The sequence below is a fragment of the Lepidothrix coronata genome, unplaced genomic scaffold (assembly GCF_001604755.1).
Source record: "Lepidothrix coronata isolate B3197 unplaced genomic scaffold, Lepidothrix_coronata-1.0 Scaffold2, whole genome shotgun sequence".
NCBI classification, from domain to species: Eukaryota; Metazoa; Chordata; class Aves; order Passeriformes; family Pipridae; genus Lepidothrix; species Lepidothrix coronata.
In genome coordinates, this window is record NW_016690182.1 from 7,271,057 (window position 1) to 7,296,450 (window position 25,394).

Here is a 25,394-nt window from a genome sequence, read left to right on the forward strand (position 1 = left end):
ATTTTGCTTTTAGAAATCAACCTAAGCTATGAGAAATGAAACAGGCTGAAGATATGAGAAGTGATGGGCCACTAAGCTCAGTTACCACCGTGAGGTGGCATTTAAGTCTTTCAGCAAATACCAGAACATTCCCCAAAGACCCCTACAAAAAGCCTGGAAAATCTTTTACCTGGTATCATCTTACATGCCAAGGGGGTTCAAATCCTGAAGTGATAAATGTGGCTCTCCAAGCATTAACCCTGTATTAAAGAGGTTAAAAGATGCAGAGAAGAAATCCATCATCTAAACAAAAGAGTCAGGCAAGGAGTTGCAAAGTTCAAAACATGCAGGCTTGACTACGTGTTCCCATGTCATTACTCAGCAGATAAAAAGGTACATTTTTATACTCTCTGCAGAGTCTTTCAAGTCTGCAATTTTCCATAAAACTTCCATTGTGACATTTTACTTGGAGAACTTTCCTAATAGCTTCTTAGTTGTCATACTTTCCAATACCTTGAAAAATGTGTACATTATGCCACAGTAACAAGTTTAAACATTTCTTTTCATTCATCCTACCAGCACAATTGAGCCTGCTAACTGCTGGGTTCACACTGGAAGGTATTCTGCTAGGATTTGCTTCAGCCACTCCAGTAACTTCAATGGACTGTTGCAGTGTTTGCATGGAAAGCACAGTTCAGATAATTTCACTCTCAAAATTTTTCAGGCTTCATGCCAACAAACCACTGAGGATGACACACATCAGTCCTTTGGTGGGTCTAACACCACTGCCAGGCAATTCACAGGTGTTGAAGAAAAGGACTAATGCAGCCCAGGCAATTTGAGCTACAAGAGAGGACAAAAGGATTCCTAAACATATATTTTTCCTCTCATGCTAGGAGCAATATCTTTCACAGAAACACATATAGAAATCACACAACAACAAAAACTGATACCCCTATGAATTCCCATCAACTCAGATAGTTGCAGGACAAGCAAATACAGCCACGTCTTCTTGTGTCTGTCTAGCAATGCGAAATTCCTAGAGGAGAGGAGGAGGGACAAAAGAGGGAAGAGAAATTCATCCTTGTACACTACAATAAAAGATGACAGGCTTCCCTCTTAGAACTAAACATTTTCACTGAGAACGAATAACAATACCATATGTCATGCAGGAAGGAGTAACACAGCTGTCGTTGGAGACAGACAGCGTGGAGATTTATGGAGAATCTAAGAAGAGCAACTGTTGGCTTCCAGGCGGCAAGACGGCAGAACTGGTGCTCCCCAGGTCTTCACTCAGAGCCTGCACCGTGTAAGATTTTCCTGGCAGATCCTGAATTCCTCAACATTGAACCAAACCATGCCTCCAGGAGACTCATGCTCTGGAGAGAAAAGGCCCAGCATACCTCTGCTTTCCTTGTTCCTCTTGAACAGGCCATTAGTGCGTAAATTGTTGATTTATTCACTGAAAATGAGCAGGCTCAGCTAAGAGCTAGTCCTCAGCAGGAATCCAGCTCCCAGGATAACTTCCACTGAAATAACCATCAGCTTCTGCTGAAGTGACACATTAGCACATGGCAAAAAATGAAATACAGCATGTGAGTCAAAGATGCCAAGTTTAGGGCCCTTCTTTTTACGGATCACATGGAATCTTTCACCAAATATCAGTTGCTCAGCACCTATAGTAGCTCAGTTGTCATCATCTTCCTAGAGGAGCTTGACATGAACAGTTCTGGGCTCATAATTTACTCATGAGCACCACAAACCCTGACAGATGATAGGAAATTCATGACATCTGCTAATCCAGAAGCGTCCTATAGGATTTGCCTTTCCTTCATGTTTATTAAGTTACAAAATCACAACCCCTATGAAATCAGCCCTAGAACTGAGAGGACAATGAGACTTTTTCAAACCCCAATTTTAATATTCAGTTATATCACCACTGAAACAAAAAACCTCTTCCCACACCTTACACCAGTGTGTGTGTCAGACTTAGCATTTCTGGTGAGATGAAAAAGAAATACTATTCTAATAAAATAATTTTATTGTAAAAGACTCAAATCTCCCAGACGTGGTGCAAAGAACATTCATGAAAAATCGGGGGTATGTAACAGGAGAAAGCAATTGACTGAACATTTAGGGATAACAGTGACAGTTCAATGACTGATGCCCATCATTACAGAGAGAATAATACAAGTGATTTGTCATAAGAGCTCCAACCTGTTCACTCTGCCATTCCTGTAGACTCGACTGTGGCAGAATCCAGCCCTGAATATTTAATCTTAAAACACATCTACCAGCAGTAGCATTATGTGTCTTGGCAGGTACTGAAGCTTATGCAAAAAGTAGAAGGCTTACCACTTGGAATATGAGGCAGTAATGCAAAACACATACGGAACAATAAGAGAAAATATTAAAATAATATAATTTAATATAGCTTAATCTTATGTACACTAGATGAATGAGAGATACCTCATTAGCAATTTCATATTAGTAAACACAGCACGAGAAGAGACCATACCTTTGCTTTATCTGAAAAGGAAAACATTCTACTTATTTTTTTTCTGCTCTGCATGCATTTCATTTCCCAAAATGCAACCAGGCGTGCATTACATACAAACTTCATCCTGCTTCACCCGTGTACAGCTGCCATGAGCATTCTCTAGCGCTATGCAGAAGCCTTATGGAGTGAAAGGTGTTGGGGACAAGCCGAATCTTAGTCTAAGTGCCATATTTTCAGCAGAGTGCAGCTTCAGAAATGTTACTGGAAAGAACCAACTAGGACTTGATGCCATTTTAAGTAGCAAGCAGCTTTTGGCAGCCAAAAAAAAGGGCAGTGTGTAATGATGAGAGAGCTGAAACAAACAAACTTTATTTAAGAAAAAGCAGCGTCATTTCTCTTCTAGAACGATACCGTACGTGGTTTATACTACAGTGTCCCGTGATAGCTGACTCAGACACTAACAGGCAAGCAAAGGGGACATGGAGTGCATCACGCTTCCTGCGTCAGCGGCGCTGCACTGACACAGGCTGGAAAACACACAGCACGCTCTCGGGACATACATGGAAAAGAAATAAAATAGAAACAAACAGAACATGGATCCATAGTGCCACAAACCTTCCGGCTCTGTGTTCTCTTTGAGGTGCACTTGCTTCAGTGGGCAGCAGAAGATTTCGTGACACTTAGCACGAAAAGGGGACTCTTTTTTCTTTAATTCCGCAGATTGGATCGAATCTTGCCGTAACATAATGTACTCCTGTGTGCCAGGGGGAGCGTCATCCATAACTGTGGTCACCACATAACAAAATGAACTCAAGTTAGAGCTTGAGGAAAGCAATCTAGGGAATCAAATCAACTACATAATGTCAGGGTGGGGGAAAGAAAGGAGGGAAAGAAAGGTTTATAGGAAGGAAAACAAACCTTAAAGTATCTTGGTCATGGTGGTAGAAGGGTGGGAAGGAACATTTACCTTTATAAACAACGCTTCTCATAAACATCAACACTTTATACTGTTTCATGCAGCTTTAATAAATAGAATAACACCCTGCTCCAAAAAGCAACAAAGTTCCCTCCTATGTCTTTGCTTTATTCTCCTTTAGTACCTATATCTATTCTGCATGCAGATTAAGAAAACAAACAAACCAAGCATGCTTTTACGGCCTAGCCATAGGCAATGTCTACATTAACATCAGTGAGTAATCGTTCCACATCTGCAGGTAATGCAGCATCAGTGTATCTATTCCCCAAAGTACAAGAAACATGCCTTTATCAGGACACATAATTACACACAGTTCCTTAGAGCAAGGATGATAATCCAATGACATTTGACTTGATCATCATTTTCAACGGATAGAAGAATAAATGTACAAAGAGAAAGCACATTAATCCTTTTGATGGTTTTCTTGTAAAACAGCAAGTAATTTTTAAAGTTGATCTTATAAATCAATAGTGCCATTAATAACATAAATGATATGCAGTCTAAAATGTTTTCTGAATGGGGTCAGACTATTAAATGGCAAAAAGATAAAATATACAGCGTACAGAAAGCTCCAGCTACCTCAAAGTATTACATTACCAGAAAGAATTGAAACACTTTTCCACTATCTAAAAAATGAAGCCTTAATAACAGAGATAGTGAGATTCCTCAGCTCACAGCTTTAAGGCACAGATCATCTCACAAGAACAAAAATTAAATGCTTTTTCAAAAGACAGTCTCTAACCACCACTAGTTATTTATAGCATGATGCAGAGATATAAAACCACAGCCAAAACCAAGACCTATGGCAAAAAAAAAAAAAGCCAAGAATTAGGAAAATAAAAATCCAATAATAAGGAAAGTAACTATTAATAAGTTCACAGATGCACTAGCATGCATTAGGTAAGCTTATTTGGTTCTCAAAGTGTTGGCCATTAATTCTAACAATCTAACTGCTTCATAAATATCTGCCAAGGTATAACCATTTTAAAAACCTGCCACATTTAAACATGGATCCCCTCGAACAAATATTAGCCTCTTGCATTTTCATGCACTTGATTTTTTCTCTAGTAAGAGTCATATCTAGATGAAAAACTCAACAGTATTTCTATTCAGAGTGGGCAGTCTCCTTCTTTCAAGACCTCATTAATCCACTGGAGAAACTTGGTGCCTTGGCTGTTGTTGCTTCATTAGATGGCATGCAGCACCAGTAATAAACACTAATAATCTATACAAGATGTCATTAAAAGGGATGCATGGGCTAATAGGAAAGCACAACTGGTTCAAAAAAGAGCAGCAGGCCAATGGAGCACAAGGTCTGTGTTGCCATATAATTACATCCTTAACAATACCAGTTTTACTTTGTCTTATGGCAAGGGTATGGATGTGCTCATGAAACGTACTGACAGCCTTGAGACTGAGGGGCAATGGCTGGGAGTGATTACTAAGAGTCAACATCCAAGACCGACAAGCCCTGATGGGTCACTCCTCCAAAAAGCCACCAGGAGAGAAGGTGACCACCCAAAAGGTATGGCATAGGGACATGCCAAACAAGAGCTGTTTGGCACTGAGCTGTGATTTATTTGCTTCTTTAAGCTCAGATCATGCAGCATCTGCAAACCAACTCCACAGACTGATTGCATTCATCAAGTATTTGACAAATAACTGCTTGACATCACTAGGGAGGCCCACCCCTATCTCAGGTAAGTTCACTAAGACAGGTGGAATAGGCACAACCGGTCCTTTACCAGTCACCTACACGCTCATATCACCACGTGCACAGAGATTTATTTAAATGTGAATATACCACAACGAGACTCACACCTTCTATCAGTGAAGAACATGGCAAAATCAACAAAGGCACACTGTATTACTAGACCCAAGGACAGCAGGTGTAAATGAGTCTTGGTTTTGAGGGCCACCGTAGCACTGACATCTGGAGCAAACCCCAGGAACCACAGCAATAATGCAGCCTTAATGCTGGAATGATGTATGGATAACTTAATTGATGTCAATGTTCTCAAGGAACAGCTAAAACCTTTTCTCAACATGATGAATGGCCTCAAGTCAGGCTGAGAATTTATTACAAAACGAGGAATACCCCCTGACCCCAGTGCGTCCTTTTCCCTGCTATGATGACAGCCAGACACTCTCGTGGAGCCACTGAAATCACAGCTGCAGGACCTCAATTACAAGCCCCAAGAACCAATCCACAGGCAAATTTCAACTACACAGAATCTAAAGTAAAAAACTTTAAAATCTTGAGGATGTCCATTTCTGATTACTAAAAATAATCAGTGCACAACTACGAAAGGATCATTATTAAATAACTGTGAATGAGCATTTTAGAAAAGGGAGAAATATCCTCAGAAATCTGCTATGACTTTGTTAATGGTATAAACCCCAAATTTATAAAAGAATCACATATACATCACAGTAGGAGAGAAACCATAAATTTTAGGGAATTAACGGAAATCCAAAGCAGTATTTACATGCTGTGCTATGCGGAGCAGAGGACATTGTCTGTACTCAACTGCTCCCTACATTGCAGACTCTAATTGCAGGACCTATGATATGCTTACACTGCTCTGTGTAAAGCACAAATACACGAGCCAGCTTCAAATCAGCTAATCTGGGTAGTAATCACAAGCCAGGACCAAGCTCAAAATGGGAGCGGAAGACCCATGAGAAGCCTGGCAGGTGCTCAACTTCACTCCATCATGTGGATGCTGTCCTCGAGAGCAGTTAGGAGAAACCTTTACTGAGGCACATCTACGTTTCCTTGACCACCTTCCTAAAGGTAGATGTGTAACCATCGTGCCAGCCTCCAGTCTTCAACTACGTCTCTGTTGTTGTATTTCAGCAGCTAATTATTTTTTTTTCCGTTTCATCCTAATGTACTCAAATCCTCATGGGTAGAACACCTCAGTGCTCTACATTCCCATCTTCCCATGATAAAATAGGGACAAGACTGTCATGGACACAGGTCATCAACGTACAGCTAAAGAACTTGTATATTCTCAGATGGAAGATCATAAATAAATACTTCACAGCTTAAAAAAAATCTTTTTCTTCCCCCCCCTCACAACTTCATGGAGACCAAACCCACAGCAAGTGTGTATACATGAGAGGAATTTGTTTAGCAGTAAGTATAAAATAGCTACAGTATCTATTGTGTTTCCTACATCAAAACAGTCTCCTTGCTAAATATCATCCTGTAGCATATTCTTTAAATATCACCCTGTAGCATATTCTTTCTTTTAAATAAAATAATAATAATTACATTAATAAAAACCTGCTGTCAACAAGCCAGTGGGAAAAAAATTCCTTCTTCCTATGAGCTTTATTGAGAGAAAGTGATCTTTAGGATGACTGTCAGCACCAGGATGTTTTTTGAGATAAATTCAAACACACTTACTTTATAAAAACACACCAGCTAAACAATCCACTGGCTTGTTTCTTTTACGTCCAACTGCATTTCAGTCCCATCTAGAATTGCCAGAAACCATAACATCAACCTTGTCCATAGGCCTTTGCTCAGGTTCCAACTGAATAATCTTCGATGGAATTCAAAGTTTAATAAAATTGTAAAGAAACATCTTTCTCCCTCAGTTTTACATGGACAAGCTTCAGCTCTGTTAACTAAAGGCTGTAGGAACCACAGAGCAAATAAAATCCAGGCAACACAAATCCTCATGTTTCTGCTAACTGTTGTTCTTGTATGTACGACACTATTTAACACAAAAAATATACTTCCATAAATCCATTCCCTCCTTGAATGAACATTGCAGGTTATTACCTGAAAGGTGAATTTCCTTCCTCCTTCGGTTCCCTAACTTTTTCTAGTCTGGTTAGTTTTACATGCTGTGAGCCCCAGGATACTTATACTTGCAATAAATCAGTTTTCCTGGAATTTTGGAAGGACTGAAGTTGTGGCTCTACACTAGAGTTTCAAGCCATGGAGAGCACTAGAGTGCCTCAAATCCCGCATACACGAAGTGAAGAAAATCCCTTTCCTCTGGCACAAAGGAGCAAGTTGCAAAAAAAAAACCATTCCCCAAAATTACTCTTTTTGGAAAAATTGGAGCAGCAGCACAAGCCTCCCCGTTGCTGCCTGCCTGGCTGTGCTAGGACACAGAACAGCGATGCTCACTGAGCACCTCCTTCATTCCCTGCCTCCTCCATACACAGAAAGGAAAGAAAGGTCATAAGTGAGGTTACCCAGGCCCCTGAGGCTGTTTAGAGTTATGTAGTAAATATTTTTTTTTCCTTTTAGGGGAAAACATTGGGCTATCAAGTTGCTTTCATCTCCTTACAGGAACAAAACTAAAAAACCTCTCCAAAATAACTTGCTTCAAGAGACTGCCCAGGACAGGGAAGGGTGGGAAAGTGAGGTATTTTTCTGTAATAACATTTTCCCAGTTGAGACAGTTGATGAAAAGCTCTCCAGAATACATGCAATAACAATTCCCTTTGCTTCTTTTCATCACTGCTTTGTTTCCCCCCTAATTTATCCCAGTTCAGGTGTGATTTCTTTGTTAGCCACCTGAACAACATAATAAACTCAGGGCACAAAAATACATACAAGCTAATTAAAAAAAATTAATTCTATTCTGAGATTGTAATACACTCAAAACCTCTTAATGACTACACAGTCTATCTGTACCATTAGCTATCCAGCTTTGCCAAAACCTTGATGAAGTATTCTTACCAAACAGCCCTGGCACTTCGGCATCACTCAGAAGTCTTATTTTCAGCTTGCAGCTGTGTGCTCACAACTTAGAAGTCTGGTTGACTCTGACTTGCAGTTTTCACAATGAAGACAGATATCACATGAAGTGATATCTGCCAAGTCTCTAATTTTTATTCAGAGCAAGCCATTTCTGGAATCCCTCCTTTTGCACCACTCTTTTTTTCCCCAGTATAACACCAAAATCAGGCACCACACCAGAAACTCACCAGCTCATTCCAAACTAAAAAAAAACACAAACAGCAAAAATACCTCGTGAAAGACACAACTTTCTTTAGATGATATTTCAAAATTAAAACTTGGCTCAAAATGAACTCTCACTACCCCTGGAGGCTTCTGCTTGATGGGGTCCGTGACAGAGGACAGCAACAGCCCAGCTCCTTCACTCCTCTCACACGGAAGCACTGCCTGGTCTTTTGTTCTCAAACCGATACTATAAATTTCCTCTATGGCAACTACTTCTCTGTGCTTATTTTTCAACTGATATTAAAAGGACAGTTTTACTGCATAAAAAAATAGAGCATAAATTTTGAGATTGGCAGTAGCTGTCTCTAAGAGCTCAGATACTCGGGGAAGCAAAGTCCTTGCTCAACAGAGGGCTTTTACTACTTGAACTAATGATTTTTCAAACTGCTGATCTAAATTAGATTGCAGTTGGTTATTAGAAGTTGAGGCTTTTGGGATTGAACAGTATATGGTCCAAGAGCTCTCTTCTATGCCTGGTGGGAAAGGCAGGGTAACTTCCTATTTATGGCATAAATGTCACAGGAATATTTAAAATTCACCACTGATGTCCAAATAATACTCCTTATGGTAAAACCAACATCATAACTCCTGCTGGGATTTTTGTGTAAGGCAGAGATTCCCAAACACCTATATAGGCAGCTGCAGCCTGGAGCTCAGCAGTTACCCAGCCCCTGGGAAAGATTCTCCATCCTAAATCAAATACAGGGTTTGTTGGTTGTTACCCCAGCAGCAGTCACAGCCAGCCATGCTACAGCTTGAGCCTTGCCCAAACATCCCCAAACTGCTACCAAGGCTGCAACACGAACACCCCCAAAGATTTCTGTCAAATCCTAAACCTACTTGGGGCCCTCATTCCTAGGTGGAAATGAAGCAGTGAACAGAAATCCCCTCTTCAAAAGTCTGTGGGAGCAGATGGAATGCTGCAGTCCTACTCCCAGGGCTTGGTCAAGCACAAGTAAAGCAGGACGTTCAATATGGGCCATCAAGTGCAACACCTTCACTGCCAATAAAGTAGGAACAAACTTCACTGAAATCTCTTGCAGTTCATACACAGGTGGATTTCTCCTCTCCAAGACAGCACTCCTCCCTGCTTTAGATGGATTGCTCATAATTATTCCACAGTCCCTTCCAATACAGTCAATGAAATCCTTATTAGAGAACCAGGAATAAAGTGAGCCAAAATGATGTGGTTAACACCTACTTTAGGCAAAACATTTCATGCTGAATTAGTTCTTCAGGTTTGCACAGCCCCACCTTCACTCTCACATCAATGAATTTCCCCCATGGTTTTAGATAGTGATTTATTTTCTGATTTGAAACTACTTTCCATCGTGAAATATTTTCATTTTTTAAACAAGCAACTGTTATCTTATGATCAAAATTGAAAGCTGACAGCTCTTTCAAACATGTTTCTTTCATTATACGTAGGAATTTTGAAACTTTTTGATCTGCTGAAAAATTCTCAAATATGCTCTCTTTGGGTCAACCACACAGAATATTTTTTTCACATCTTCCAAAAATATTTGCACAGAACACTCCCCCTTGACCTAAAAGAGTAATTGGATTAACTGCTAGCAGTAATAGGCTGTTATCCTCTAAAAAGGCTAGCCAAGATAAGGCTGCATTTAGATCTTTGTGCATAATAAAGACAATGACATCCAACATCAAAAATTTGTTGATAAATACTGCTAAGAATGTATCTTCTCTTTCCCCGGTGGAAATGGCATCAACATTTCTGCACAGAGCCTTACTTCCTAGCTATTCCAGGCACCCTTCTACTGCCAAACAGCCTTTGATTCACTCTAATCTGGCCATTTTTCAGTGATGCAGCTGCCTGTAACTGTGACCTTACTGTGCCCACATGCAATGAAGGGAACAGAAGGCCCAATGTGAAAATCAGACCCACTTCTTAGGAGATCTGCTGCCTTCCTGGGCTCTGAGTTACAGATCTGAAGAGAAAGCTTCCTACCCTGATACAGCCCTCAGATTGATTGATATTTATTGATTACTTACTGATTTTTTTTAGGTAGGCAGCAATGAAGTTGCAACAAGAAATCCAAGGGCAATCAAGAGAGACTTCAGGGCTGTGGGATGACTGGTTAAGGGATCAGGAGCACAAGTAGTGTTCTCCACTGTCCCTCCAGTTGCAGGGAATAATGAGGGTAGAAATAGGAAAAGCCAGCATATCAGTACTTTGCTCCAAGCCTGGTGTCAGCAGCAGAATGTTGTGTTGGTGGAGGTTTAGGTTAGACATTAGGAAAAATTTCTTCACCAAAAGGGTTGTCAGGCATTGGAATCAGCTGCCCAGTGAGGAGGTTCAATCACCATCCCTGGAGGAATGTAAAAGATCTGTAGAAGTGGCACCTGGGGACATGGTTTAGTGGTGAACATGGCAGTGCTGGATTCATGGTTGGGCTTGATGATCTTAGGGGTCTTTTCCTACCTAAACCATTCTGTGATTCTAAGAGCTTGGTTTGGGAGAACTGCAGTTTCCTCTCCCAGTGCTGCTAGGCAGTGCTGTCAGCCTTCTGCATCTGAGCTGTGATAAAGAGCTCATCAAGGGTAAGTAATAGCCACAATTGACTCTCCATTGTGCAGACCCACCACCTTTCCCTTTCCAGCCATCAGAATCTGTGGGTTTGCTATGCAAAACATGTGCCCACACTTATTTAAACTCTGCAGCTCAGTTCACTGCTTTGCTGTGCTTGCCTCTGAATGAATGAATATTGCTTCCCTGCCTGTTCCAAGTGGTTCCCTGCTTTTCCCATCTGCCAAAATAAATGCAAGCTGGCTGCTTTCCAAACAGGTGGGTTGATCCATGCACCACAGCTGACAAGATAGTAATTTACGGTGTACTATTCTTCTCTCTAGAGTGTGCATATAAGGAGCAACAGGCACACAGAGCAGCTTATAGCAGAGCTGGGAGCACACCAGAGGGTTATTGGGGACCCTTCATGAGAAGCAGGGCCTCATGGAGTCAAGGGAGGGTCCCTTGGCCCCAGGGTCAAGGGAGGATACTGAAACAGCAGGACCTGCTTGGCCAGCTTCAGAAGCTAAGCCATCCAAGTTGCACAGCCACCAAAGATGTTGGCTCTTCAGATCAAGTTGTGGCTGCCACCTAACGCACCAGCCCACAGCTTGTGGATCAAACATTCCTCTTTCTGCTCCAACAACACAAGGAAGGAAGCCTTGTGGAATACAGGAGATGGACAGCAACTCTGGATGGAAACAGGAGTTTGCTCAAACCCCTTACTCACCCTGTCTATCACAAAACCCACACTGACCAGCTCACAGCAGTGTCATACACTGCACAACACTGGTCTCCATTGACAAAGTTTGGGAGGAAAAGCGAGGAATGTTGCTGTTTCTAAGAGAATATCCTTGCAGTGTGATGAAAATCAGGCATGCAGAGGAGAAAGTGCCAAGAGAACTGCTAGAAAGGTCCAAGGATGAGTGGGAAACTAACAATTCAGAGAGCTTTGGAGAGCTATAGTTTGCTGCTTATGAAATATTAGAATGCTCTTGTGCATTGTAACTTTAATAAGAATTTAATTATTAATGTAGCCCTATTTGGAGCTAGGAGAAAGTTTCAAATGATAAGGGAAGTCAAGAGAAGTGAGAATGCCTGTACTTTTTTCTTCCTATTTATGCAGCAGCTATTGACAATGGCTGGGCTACAAAAGGAGACATAACTTCCCTAGTGTTGGGGGGAAAAAAACAAAACAAAACAAAAAAATCACAAAGAAAGAACTAAGAAAAAATCAGAATCCTCTTGGAAGAGAAAAACAAGGAAGAGTGGCCTGAAAAAGGCAACAAAATAATCAAACAATCGACTGCATCCTTCCTGGAAATCTGAAAGGATCAGCCATACCTCATGGGAGCAGGAGATGAGCAGCAGTACAATAGTTTATGAGTCTGCCTCAGAGATTCACCACTGCTGCAGCTCCTGGGCATTTCACTTGGAAGAAGCAGCCAAGAACAGAAGCACCATTCATGAAAGGGTAGGTGACACCTTCCAATGATTTGCCTCATTTACTAAGGATTAACAAAAGGAAGGACGCAAGAAATTGAGTGTTTTAAAATTCAAACTCATTACAGAAAGAGCTGCTCTGAGAAACGGCCTCAGAGGAGATATTTCAAAACAAAGCACGGAAGACTAATCAGCAGGAGCAAAAATCCTCAGTGTGCCATGGAGAGGTGCACAGTGTGTTCTCACAGCCCTAGGAAGCAGCAGAACCCTGTACACTGCTCTGGATCAGCACCCCTGCCCAAAGAGGCACATGGCTCTGACCAGAGCTGTGCACACAGCTGTCAGATGAACAGCAGAAAAATCCTTTCAGAAAAGATAAAACGACAAATCTAATTTAACCTGAAATATTCCTCTCCATTTTAAGGGTGGAAGTTATTTGCAACAGGTTAAAGGCTTATGCAGACAGGGTCACTATACACAAACACACGTGTACACAAAACATTTTTAAAACAGTCAAATGAAAGGCTGCAATATTTTCTCATATTCTTTTCTTGGGCTGAAGCTGTAGTTAAATTCACCTCCATCCACAAATGATCTTACACAAATCACTTGTTGAAAACCCCCAGCATTTTCTCAGCAAGCTCCAGCACCCTTGAAAATACTACTCAACTGTAGCCTCAATGAAGTCATTGACACAACCAAGAGACCTCTGCCTATACAGCCACTTCTATTCGCCACTGTGTTACCTACTGCAGAAGCCACTGCTGGAGCAGCTTTCCTCAGTCCAGTTACCAACACTGTGACTGAATAATTTACATCAAATAATCTGATAATTAGTCATCTTTTTCCCCCCATCTGGCCCATGAAGTGTTAAGTCATTATATCTACTTGAACAGCTTATCAACGGAGGATGTTGTGCAACAACACTCACAATACTGCATTTCTGCTCTCCTGAAATAAAAGGTCTGCATTTCAGAAGCCTTCACTTGACACAGGTTTAAAAATTGTATTTGAAGATATTTTTCCCCTCTCTGCACTTCCCTAAAGCCTTTCAGACACGACACAAATCCATGTGCAATTACACAATGTACCTACAACACGCTGCATATACACAGAGGGGTTTCTCTTTTCACTGTTAATCAATTTAATCAGCACTGAACCAAATTAGCAGAAGATTAAACTACTTGTTTTTCTGTTACTGTCCACCTTAATGACCACACTTGTAGAGCCCAGCTACATGTTCTGTATACCGAGATCTTTCTCAGCTACCCAACAACTTTCTTTTGCACGCTATTGTGGTACTTCCACATATTGGGCAGCACATCTGCCACATAATAGAGGCCTAACTGCACAAGAATTGTAAAAATTTTCACACAGTATGACTTTAAATTATATTATTATTTTACTTAAAGCAGTAGCTTTCAGTTCATTGAGACAGCTGCTGCACCATATGACAGACAAGGTGAGAGAGGTGATCAGCGCTGGGTCACAGACTGCAGGAAGGATTTCACCACCTTGCTGTGAACAGTGAATGTGCAGTGACTTGGCTAAAGACACCAACCTGACGGATCAGGGAGCATGTGAGGAGGACTTTCACTGCCCATTTATTAGCTTGAACAGACAGAAGCTCGCAGCAGAAATTGGAGCAAACTTCACCTCAGCAAGCATGAAGCTACCAGCTAGTTCCACCCTCTCCAAGTGGACTCTGTGGGGACTCGTTCTGGCAGCTCTCTTCTCCCTGCCCTGCCCATGGGTGGTGGATGAGCAGGACCTTCTTGGTTCCAAAAAACAGAGAAGCCAACCTCCCCCAACTACACACAGACTGATAGTGGTACCGAGACAGGCTGTGTAAGCACAACAAGATGTCTTTGTTCCTCCCACTGTTTTATGCTGCCTTTGCTCAGACAGGAGCACCGATGCTGCACAGTGGCTTAATGCACTGAGCAGGTGTGCAAGCAGTGAGGGAAGATAAACTACAGAATCTACCATGGGTGTAGCTTAGAGCACAATCACAGTGATGTCTGTGTGTGGATGGAGACGGCTGTGCACGCTCCCGGAACAAAAAACGCACTGGCACAGTAGACCTGATGCAAAAGGAATTTCGATGCTATGTGTTTGCATACTAGCAAAAAGGAGTTAAAACCCAAGAGGTACTGCGCTTAAGCCAAACCAAAAATAACTCAGTCAGTGACTCTGGCCCAGCAGATCACTGGTCTGCTCAAAACAGCCCAGCCAAGGCCAATGTGTCGTGCAGTTGTTCACAACTGAGTGACACGTTGTCACCAATGGGAAGGGCACAGTGACAAGGTCGTAATAAAGAAATAAAATTTAGATCTTTTACAAACCAACACACATTTCCACACAACTTAGCATGAAATTCAGATGTTTCTACTGGTGATCTCCATGCCCGGGTGGCTGTTGCTCCCTGAGCTTGCACAGCTACCACCCCCTGCCAGCCACGGGAGAAAGCTCTGCACCGGGAACTTCTACGATGCACATACACATGCACACATAAATGCTCAAGCTGCAATGCATTATTTGGAATCAACTTTTCCAGAAATCAAAAGGCAAAATGATCAAATATGGCTGTTCTGCCAAAGCAGAAATAACAGTGGAGTTTATTGCCTTTGTGTATTTTTATACCACATTGCATAATATGCTCGCATTGATGTTCAGCACCGTAAATGACATAAAAAACAACCCAAGGCAGCAAGCACAGGAGAGCTCTAAGAAAAAAATCATCACATTTCACATTCCAGTGCACGAAGTATATGCTGCAGTGCTCTAGCTTACAACAGTCTATCAAAGTTAGCAAAGACAAATGTGTACCTTAGAAAAAAGACATTGTTTCAACACTGAGCTATAAATTAGCTTCTAGTGTTTAGGATGTAGGAAGTGGTCTTTATTATAGTAGAAGAAAAAGCCACTCTTTTCAAACTAAGGACATGGCATACTGAATACTGAAGTTGAGAAGCTGCCTCTGGGGATACCACACTCCCTTTTTTACTGCTTTGAAATCATCTATATTAGAGACAAGTCACTATTTGTATCATTACTGTATTTATGCCTACTGGGCCTTTACATAACTCAAAATAAATTAAAACATTTATTCTGGAAGTTGATTCAAAAACTTTAAAACATGGAAAAGACTCTGCTGCTGTAAATGTCTGGAACTTGTGAATTAATACCAGCTCCAGCTGAACAAAAAAAAAAGATCAAGAAAAGCTCCAGAACAATTTGCAGCTGCTGAATATTTGGCCCTTACAACTGTCAAAACAAGTGCTCCAGTACACAGGGCCTGCAAACCCTCATTACTGAGCACTGAGCTGCTCTGGACAGTTCAATTTTGCGAACCGTGTTCTCAGCAGTATTTGCACAGTTCCTAATCACCAGTAGCAGGAGTCCTTCTACTGCTTCTTGCCCTGTATGCCACACAAGCAGCTACAGTATTTTTAATATTAGCCCCCACAACTCCACTTGCATCTTAAGTGACTGCTGGAGAACTCAAAATTAATGTTTAAAGGCTTCTCAAAGAATTCTTTTAAGAAACAAGGTCTTTGCAGGCTGCAAAGAAATCCACCTTTCCTCTTACTTTTAAATTTACTAATCTGTAACTTCCATGCTACCAATGTAGCTCCTGAACTGAAATTCTAAAGAGCATTTTGCAAAATTTTATTACCATTTTAGTCCACCTTTATCTATTAATTTCACACCAGATACATAACTGACACAGGCTAATGTGCTCGCTGCTGCATGCACCTGATTGGCAACACACTATAGAGAAGGGGAGAAAGGCTGCAGATGACAGACGTGCTATCCCACTCCCCAACAGGTCCTACCTGTCTTAGTCTTTTGGGATCAAATCCACGTGAAGCCCTCTCTGGATGGAAGAAAACAGTGACTGTGAGCTGCTTCTCCTTGTCCTGAACTGTCATGTATATGTGGGATTGCGGATGTCCTGCCTGCCTGTGGATCTCCAGGCTGCTAAACACGATGATCAGAGATGACTCACTGTCACTCTCACATACATTAAATGGCTCTGTCAATTTTCTGACCTGAATTATTGCTGTAATTGTTGTGTCTCACAGCTGAGGAGCTGACACTAGGGTTGACTCAACCACTGGAGAGCTCCCGCAACTGTGCTGGGTCACGCTGCTCGTGTCACTGGGGCTCAGACCTTGCCCTTACCCAGCAGAAGTCATTCTCTCTCACCAGGTAAGACAACAAAAGAGAGCTTCCCTTGGCCATATCTGACAATTAAGTGCTGAAGTTTCTCTCCAGGAATGTTTTGCGTATCATATATTAATAGAGTCTGACTAAGAGCTTTAACTTCACATCATGTCTAGACAAAGTGTCCCACTGTGGGCAGTAGCCTGGAAGGGCACTTTAAACAGCTGTGAGTGAACAAAACATAAACTGTGTGGAGAACTAACAGATTGTATGTACACTGCATCTCATTTATTTATACTCCAAAAAGTGAAAATAATAGGAATTTGACTGAAGTTTTAGGCAGAAATAGGCCAATCCCCCAGGCTGGCCAGAAAACCAGGGACAACCCATGTTTTCCCAAAGTTGGACATCAGGAAGAATTTCTTCACTGAAAGGGTGGTCAGGCATTGGAACAGGTCACCCAGGGAGGGGGTGGAATCACTGTCCCTGGAGGTGTTCAAGGAAAGATTGGATGTGGCACTCAGTCCTCTGGTCTAGTTGACAAGGTGGTGATTAGTCAAAGGTCAGACTCCATGATCTTGGAGGTCTTTTCCAACCTTATTGATTCTATGATTGTATGAGAAGTTGTAGATGCCTCATATCTGGAAGTGTTCAAGGCCAGGATGAACACGGCATTGAGCAACCTGGTCTAGTGAAAGGTGTCCCTGCCTATGGAAGGGTGTTGGAACTAGAGGATCTTTAAGGACTCTTTCAACCCAAATCACTCTATGATTCTATGTCCATCTCTCAACCACCTAGAACAAGTTAAACAGTCAGAAGACAAGAAGTGAAGTAGCTGAAAGTTCTACATTACATTTGCCCTCTTTTTGAGGGCAAAAATGTAAACAGGCTCTCTCGAGTCCAGGTGCACTCAGCAGTGTCCTTCTACGCCCTGGCTGCACTCTGACAATACAACTCCCCTCAAGCATTCACCTCCCTGTAGGAAAGTGACAGTCAACACACAGGACAAAAGCACCACAGTTGCAAAACCACAGTAAAACTGATGCTGTAAACAAAGAATGCATGGTAAACTATTTATACCCCACTAGAGAGTCTCTACCAGTTCTCAGCAACTTCAACTGTTTGCTTGCCCTTGCCACTTACTTGTTAGGTGAACACTGCATCTAGATGTAAAACTGCACCACTGCTTCCTTTCATTTAAATGATCTGCTTAAATTGAAAGCATTTAACTCCCTTTCAGTGTCTTTTATTATGCTCTAACACGCTGCTGTGTGATTACAGCGTTAAATATTTACTTGACATTATCTTGCATCTGGCAAATGTATTCTGATACTTCCAAGCAAGTCCCATGCAGGATTAAGTTATCCACTGGTCTTTGCATAGTTGTGATGGATCCCATTTATTTTACCACTGCAATTCTATCTGAAACATGTCTGCAAAGTCTAATGAGTTTTCCAACAATTCCATTATGACAGATGAGATTTGCAGAAACCAGACTAATTTCTAAGTTTCTATAGAAGTTAAGACTTCTTCTGCCTCCATTAGGCTTTCTCAGTTTCTATGCTATTCAGACCCATACAAAGGCTGGCTGTTACTCTGTTAGTGCTGTCAATTTGTAGGCACCTTCTCAGTTTATTCTCTTTCTTATTGTTAATTAACTATTTCATATTGCAAATTCCCATTTTTAAAGATAAGGTGCTGTTGTCACAATAGTCCCATAAATGAATTATTATAACTATAATGCATTCATAAATAACACATTACAAGACTTAAAATACATATTTTTTTACAGCTGCTGCAACCCTAGTTGGCCTATGTGTAATAGAAATTGTGCATCCATGAAATTAAATAGAATAAAAAAATTAATTTTCAAAAGCTTAGTTCTCTGAAAAAGTTATTGCCTCTAATTCTTTTTGGTCAAATGTTATTTTCTTTCTGATGCTAAATTAGAATACTAAAATAAATAAAAATGACAGCCTCTGGGTAGGGAACTGAAGCAATGAAGAGCAACGAAATTCCACTGAAGGCCAGGCAATCACAGGGGTGGGAAGGAAAAAGGAAAGGGAAGGCAGGAGGAGGAAAAGCAAACCTACAAATATCTGCTAATGAACCTGTGGCAGGATAACAGCATCCTCAGGCAAGTCTTCAGTAAAACATTCCAGAGTCAACTTCTCCATGAATTCCTTCACAGGCAATTACAGGCTGTTTCCCATGAACCTGATCAGTGTTCCAAGAAGCAGCCCATAAGCCCATAAGCCTGCCCAGGAGCTGCAGGAGGCTAGAGCCCCATGTACACCTGACAGCCTGTTGTGCCCTCGAGTCCACCCCACCTCTGCATTCCTTGCAAGTGGCCCTGCAAACCCAGTGTGGGCAGAGCCAGTGCCCACAGATAAGCCTCTGACAACATCTTCTCCTCCCCAAAGGCAAGGTCTGGTAGGAGGAGAGGGACCACAGGAAAGGTTTTCTTTCTCTTCTACATAGAGCAAGGGCAAAAAAGGACTGCATGGGTCTATGACCATAGCCTCATGAGATGTGAGAGGGGCAAGAGCTGGATATAATGACACACAATCTATTCTCACTGCTGGCAGCAACACACCCACACTGAAAGCTAGGAACCTAAAGGGCCTCAAAAGCAATGGGACACATCTTCAGGATAAGAATTAAAATGCAGGGTCTCAACCTCCAATGATTCCTACACATTTTTAGAACTGGGAGGGCAAAATACCAAGTATGGTTCATCACTAACTGCATCTTCACATTCCACCCTCCTGGAAGAGCCAACAAATACAACTGTGCTTTCATGTGATGTCACCAAGCCTCCTGCAACTAATTAATCTGTGCAACAGTAACAAACAAAATCCTACTTCATTCTAATCTTTGGTTGGGTTCTCATTGCCCCATGAGAGCCAAGAGGATTTTAATTTGATCTCAGACCCCATGTAAGGAAATCTGTCCAACTGATTACAATCACAAAAAAGCCAGACAAGGAACTGTGTGCCTTTGCAGAGCCAGGCTAACCAGCACAAAAGGTCTGCACAACCTCCCCCCTTCCAGGGATTCAACATAGATGCTCCAGCACGAAGTCAAAGAATATTTTAAATATTTCTATCACTTTGCTGTACCCTCGATGGCTCACACTGCAGGCAGACTCTGCTCTGCATGCATTCCCTACAGCACTGCACAGATGTTATTTTTCCCACTTATTTGCCATGAAGATACTCTTCCAACAACAAAACAGGGAGTGAGAGGTGCCCAAGAACAATTTTTTCAGTTTCTATAAAATTAAAAACTCAAAAGGACACTTTTTCTCTCAAGTTGCAGTCAGACAACTCCACCTTTTTTGGCCGACCCAACCTTGCATTCAGCGAAACATTCTGTAAAACGTCTCCCTGGTTTCTCCTGAATGGCCTTTAAAACACTGGCAGTTGAGACTGCTTAGTCAGCACTACACACTATACAAGCTATTAAAACCTGAGCCTTAATAACTAATCTCTGCTAGCCACTCGTGCCTGTCCCACAGGGCAGTAACACAATACGTAAGAGTTGTTCCCAGCACTGACTGCAGCATGGACAATGTTTGAATTTCCTTCATACCTAAACCAGCAAGATTTTAATTTTATTTTTGGCTTACTCTTCATCACAGGGCTATTAAGTCCTGGTCAGATAAGGCCTTTGCAGGGTATCCAAAGCTAAGTCACCTAAATGCACACCTCCGGCTCACAGCATTTTGCTGTTGCTGCTTCTGGCATATGGAGAGTTTAGATGAAAACAAACAAATACTGGGTAAAAACTATTCCAGAAAAAAGCTGAATATTTATGGCTTGCACACAGAAACCTGACTGGCAAGTGAATGCTTCAGGTAGAGATAAAAGGAGTGACAGAAGAGTAACTTTTATCTCTGCAGTCTACATTTAATGAATGCATCAACATTTGCAGATGATTAGGGCCAACCTAAGTGCTTTGTTGTTCCTTTGTTGCAATTCTGAAGGGTTCAGACTTTATTTATTCATTTTCTTCTTTTTTTTCCCCTCTCCCCATAGTTGCAACTAAATATATTTTTTGGCTTTGTAAAGACCTATTTCCATTTATAGAATCCAGATGACATGCTGGGGATGATATTTCCTAGCTGAGGCATCTGCCTCCTTGACAGAGGGAGAGATAATCACATTGGGTGAAACAGCCTCGGCATCTGTGACAAGCTTAAGATGTCAGAAATGAGAGTATCGCGTCTTGTCCCTCTGGATAATTTTTTCCTGGGAAATTTAGCCCCATCTCATGTGAAATGCAGCCAGCTTGCAGTGCTGCTCTGCCGCCAGCGACACAGAGCGAGAGGGGGGAGGGAGGGAGGCAGGGGACCGTTTCACTTTTGAGGCTGCCACAGTTTCTATTTAATTGCTTGCTTATTTATTTAATTATGGCAGCGACAAGAACTTCTGGTCAAGCTGCCAGCATGCTTTCCCTGAAACAATTCACTGCTCTGAAATTACTTGTGCTGGACAATCTTCCTTCCCCTCTGGATCTTCACCAAGAGTAGACAAAGCACAGAGCAGCCTCATCTTCTTCTGCATCCCCATCAAGAAGCAGCAAGATGTCACAGCTGACTAAAGCCACCTTGCCCCAGGCAGCAGAGGCAGAAGGTCCAGGGCAAGAAGGGTTTGCAATGGGACTGAGTCTGAAGAAGTATTTCCAGGCAGATTGAATCCTCAGATCCAAACAAATGCCCCCAAGACACATGTCACAGTCTCCCAGATCAGAACCAACCTACAGCACTTGCCCCCTCCACACTGATTTAAATCCTGCTTTTTAATTTATAGATCAAATGTTTTGCAGTCAGAAATCAAATTATGCTGATCAAATTAGTTAGATCAAGGTAATACTTTTCTTTTGAGATGAGCCATTTGATGCTGTAAAATGCCATCAAGTGAACCTTTCTGAAAGTAAATTCCTCCTCACAACTAATTTTTTTCTTGCCAGATGCTGATGTAAATGCTCACAAATCATGGAAAATTTCCAACAGATGTGCCACCTTCAGTGAAACAAAAACAAGGAGGCTTTTTGAATTCAACAATAACATTATGCCATAAGCGATTGCTTAATGCAGATGAGTGTTAGTATAAATATTTTAAGTAATGTTCACATGGGGATTTTTTACCAAGGAATGATGTTTTCCTTGAATTCATGTTTAAGTTACTCTTTTGTAATTACTTTTGTAATGTACTATCTCACAAAGAAACTCCCTCAGCCTGTCCTGAAAGGAGTCAAGCAGTAGTCTTCACAAAGTTCAGAGCTAATGACACTAAGAAAACACTTTTTTTCCCAATATTATTTGTTATGAAACTCAGAAACAGGCCCTGGCTTAGAACAAATGAAAAAGTGTCATAGAAAAGAAACCTGCTGAAACAATAAAATGTTCCTTGAATCCAATTCCATTTCCTTCACAGCAAAAGCATCAAAGGCAAGAAATGCCAATACACAGAAGATTTATAAGGTGATACTTATAGTATCTGCAAAAGAGACGCATAGTCTCTGGCAAATGTGAGCTCTGGTCCAATACTGTTACTCAAAGATTGTACAGCAGCCAACTAACACACAGAAGTGCTCCTATAAAACGCATCAGGTAACCAGGGCTGGCAGACAAGCAGAGCCACAGACAGCAGACAGCTGCTGTTTGACCAGCTATAGTCTATTTATTTTACTGCAAGGTTATATTTATTGTGTAAATGCTACTACAGATGAAGCAGCAGATGAAATTCCATCTGAACTTAGTATCAATCCCCCACCTCATCTCCACCCACTGCATGGCTACACCTCTCCCACTCCTTGGTGGGCACATCCCTGCAGAAAACCAGGAGGACCAAGGTGGCAGCAGAGAACAGAAATGGTAGCAGGTTTTGAAGAAGAGCCAGACGATGCTGAAAACCTGTTTCTTCCTGTCAGAACTACCTGGATAATGCAAAATTCTATAGACTTCTCACTAGTCCTTCCCTACTACAGTCACAACTCTTTTCCCTGGAAGAGTCCTCACTATTCCTGCCCCACATTTTTGTCCTGTACAGTGGATCCTGTAACAACAGGCTCTCTCAGCATTTGCCTTTTTCTGACATTCAGCTAGAAGCTTCTGCAGGAAAAGGAGACTCCTGTACTGCCTGCCACAGGTATGCCTATAAACAACATATTTTCATCTCCTAGAATTTTCAGTGCCATATTTTAGAGGTTAATTTGAGCTCTGCACAGGACTAGTGGTCTATATTCACAGATTTAATTACAACCTTGTCAACTTATTGTACCTAAAGGAAAAGATCTAAAATCTCCCCTTGGAAGCACACATTAGTTGCTACTCCAGTCCTCCTCCAATCCAATCTAAGGGTATTTAAGTCCAAAGCTCTACAGCTGGGAGATGAAGACTTGAAATATGTTTGAAAAATGTGCCAATCATTTTTCACACTCTCTTCATCCTTCACCAAAGAATGACAGCAGAGTAATCTAGCAGAGGCCTTTACAGCTTCTGGTCACTCTCTGTGATATAACTTTGTAAGCTCTGCTGTGTTGTCTTTACCTTGTCAATTTGGCTTTGCTCACTGAATACACTCAGTGTAAAGTGTGAATTATGCACAGCATGAAATCGATGGGGGGATCTTTGCTGTGAAACACTGAGGCACCAACACAGCCAAGTACTAAAACATGCAGACTTTTCCTAAAAAAAGGGCATGCATAGATATATCCGTATCAGTAATTATATTAATATATACAATATATTTTGTGAGGCAGGCAGAAAAAAACCCATATTGCATAAGCACAGTGAAGTACAAAGGTTTGTTGTAAGTCAGAGAGAGGAGATATGTACAGATATGTACAGGGAGTCTAGGGAGAGGTGACAAAATGTGAGAGGGGAAGTGGTGGAGCACTGATTTGAAATGTTTGAGGGGTAGACTCTTACAAGAGCTTGGAAAGATCTACGTGAACTTACTGCACAGAAACAGTCCTAAATGATGATTCACCATCCATTCTGCTCTTCAAACATACCACAGCCAGTCCCTATCCCACTACATTCCCTCTGTCTACTGCTGTGGGAAGAGTCTTGATGGCTATGCCAAAACTTTGGGAATTCCTGATGGTTCCCAAGGCTCCTGTGACTAAGCATTCACTCTCCCCACTGCAAGAGATCCAACTAACACACACAGTCCGGAAGGGAAGCTGTGGTCAAGTCTAAATCCTCAGAGGACTCTGGATCTGGTATGTACCACAATACATAGTTTAAATGCAGACACTTTTGATCCAATTACTTGAGCCTTAACCCAGTAATTACAGTGTATGTTTCTTATTCGCTGAGCTCAGATCTACTCCTTGTCATCTGCCAATAATTTCATGGCAGAGAATCATGAAAACAGAGATCATGAAAATATTAATAAGCCACAACCAGCTTCCCTGTTGCACAGCCAGGAACAGAGTGGCAATTTGTTTCCCAAATACATTTGCGTACTGGTTTTTGCATAGTTTGACCACCCAGGTGCATGACAAGTATTGATAACTATCAGCATGTTTCAGCATGCCCCACAACCTGTATATATATACATACAGCTCAGATGTTAAGATCTGTGCTGAAGACTCACTCCCTGGATGTCATGAAATCCCTGCAAAGCAATTACAGAAGCAAATAAATTATTAAGAGAAAAAAGTGACAGCTCTGGGAATGGATGCAGATCCTGGTGTGCATCTAGGTTGTTACTGACAGAAAGTTATTGTTCACTAGGTGACTGGTAATGCATAAGAGATGAGAGTTTGGTCCTGCTCTGAATACCCCTCTCAGCAGCCACGGAAGGAAGGAAGGAAAGAACAACACAAGTTACCTTCAGGGTTTTGGTAACTGTTCATTCCTTCAGGCTGCTTCAGACAAACTGCCAAGCCCAGCTACATCTGCCCTTACTCCAGCTCAGGAGCTGACCTTCCAGCGTCCATGCTCTCAGCTGCTTCAATGCCAGATATGGAACCTCGTCCCCCATCCCCAAGGAGTACTGCCACCATCTTCTCCCCATCTCCAGCCCCACTCCATGGGCCCTGGAAGCACAACTTGGCAGCACGTGAGGCTGCCACACACTCTTTCCTTAAATTAGTTTTCAGTTTTCTCACATCTGATTGGAATTAAAACTTGCAAACTTCAACTGCTGTCCTTGGCACTCCTAATATCTATTTATTATTTTGTTTGGTTTTTCCTCCTTTCACTCTTGTTCTCTGCACCTGACGCAGGACTTGTCAGAAAGGACATAAGTAGGAGAAAGCACTTGACAGAAGAAAAATGAAAACATTAAAAATAAAGTTTTTCTACAGAAAAGCAAAGTTTCCAGCCCAAGATTCTGCCTTTCTTTTTTATTTTTGTTTTTTAAATGAAGTCTTTCCAAGAAAACAAGACTCTAGTCACAAAGCATTTGCTTAATTGCAAACCTGGGGTGTCCTGGAGCAGAATAAGAGACAGAGGAAGAGAAAGCAAAAGAGGGAAAACTCTGCCAGAAGTGGAAGAGATCTCTCAAATATGATTTCAGCTATCAAAAATCCCAGTATCAATAGTGCTGCCCTGAAAGCAAGCTGGCGTTAATGATTCTCCAACTTCTATGGCGTTTCTTTCCATAAGACCATTAAACTGCAGGTTCAAAGTTACAGAGTTTAAATCATGTCTTTTTGCAAAAAAAGTGTAAATTCCAACCAATCAAATTGTGATTCATTATCTGTCATTTTCAGTCAATATATCACGTCTAGCAAATACTGGTTTGCATTTAAGATTACAGACTTTGCGGTTGTATTCGCCAAAGCC

The 25,394-nt window shown here is 41.6% G+C and overlaps 1 protein-coding gene across 6 annotated transcripts in view; it reads right to left on the bottom strand.

Annotated features, from left to right (window-relative positions):
• FGF13 (fibroblast growth factor 13) overlaps window positions 1–25,394 on the bottom strand; it is a 248,921-nt gene that overhangs the window by 111,214 nt on the left and 112,313 nt on the right. For 4 of the 6 annotated variants that reach the window (XM_017817344.1, XM_017817320.1, XM_017817315.1 and 1 more), the window contains exon 2: window positions 3,095–3,262. The exons of the other annotated variants lie outside the window; for them this stretch is intronic. In XM_017817344.1, coding sequence (XP_017672833.1) covers window positions 3,095–3,260 — 166 coding nt within the window. In that variant the 5' untranslated portion in view covers window positions 3,261–3,262. The remainder of the gene's footprint in view (window positions 1–3,094; window positions 3,263–25,394) is intronic. 6 annotated transcript variants of the gene reach the window in all.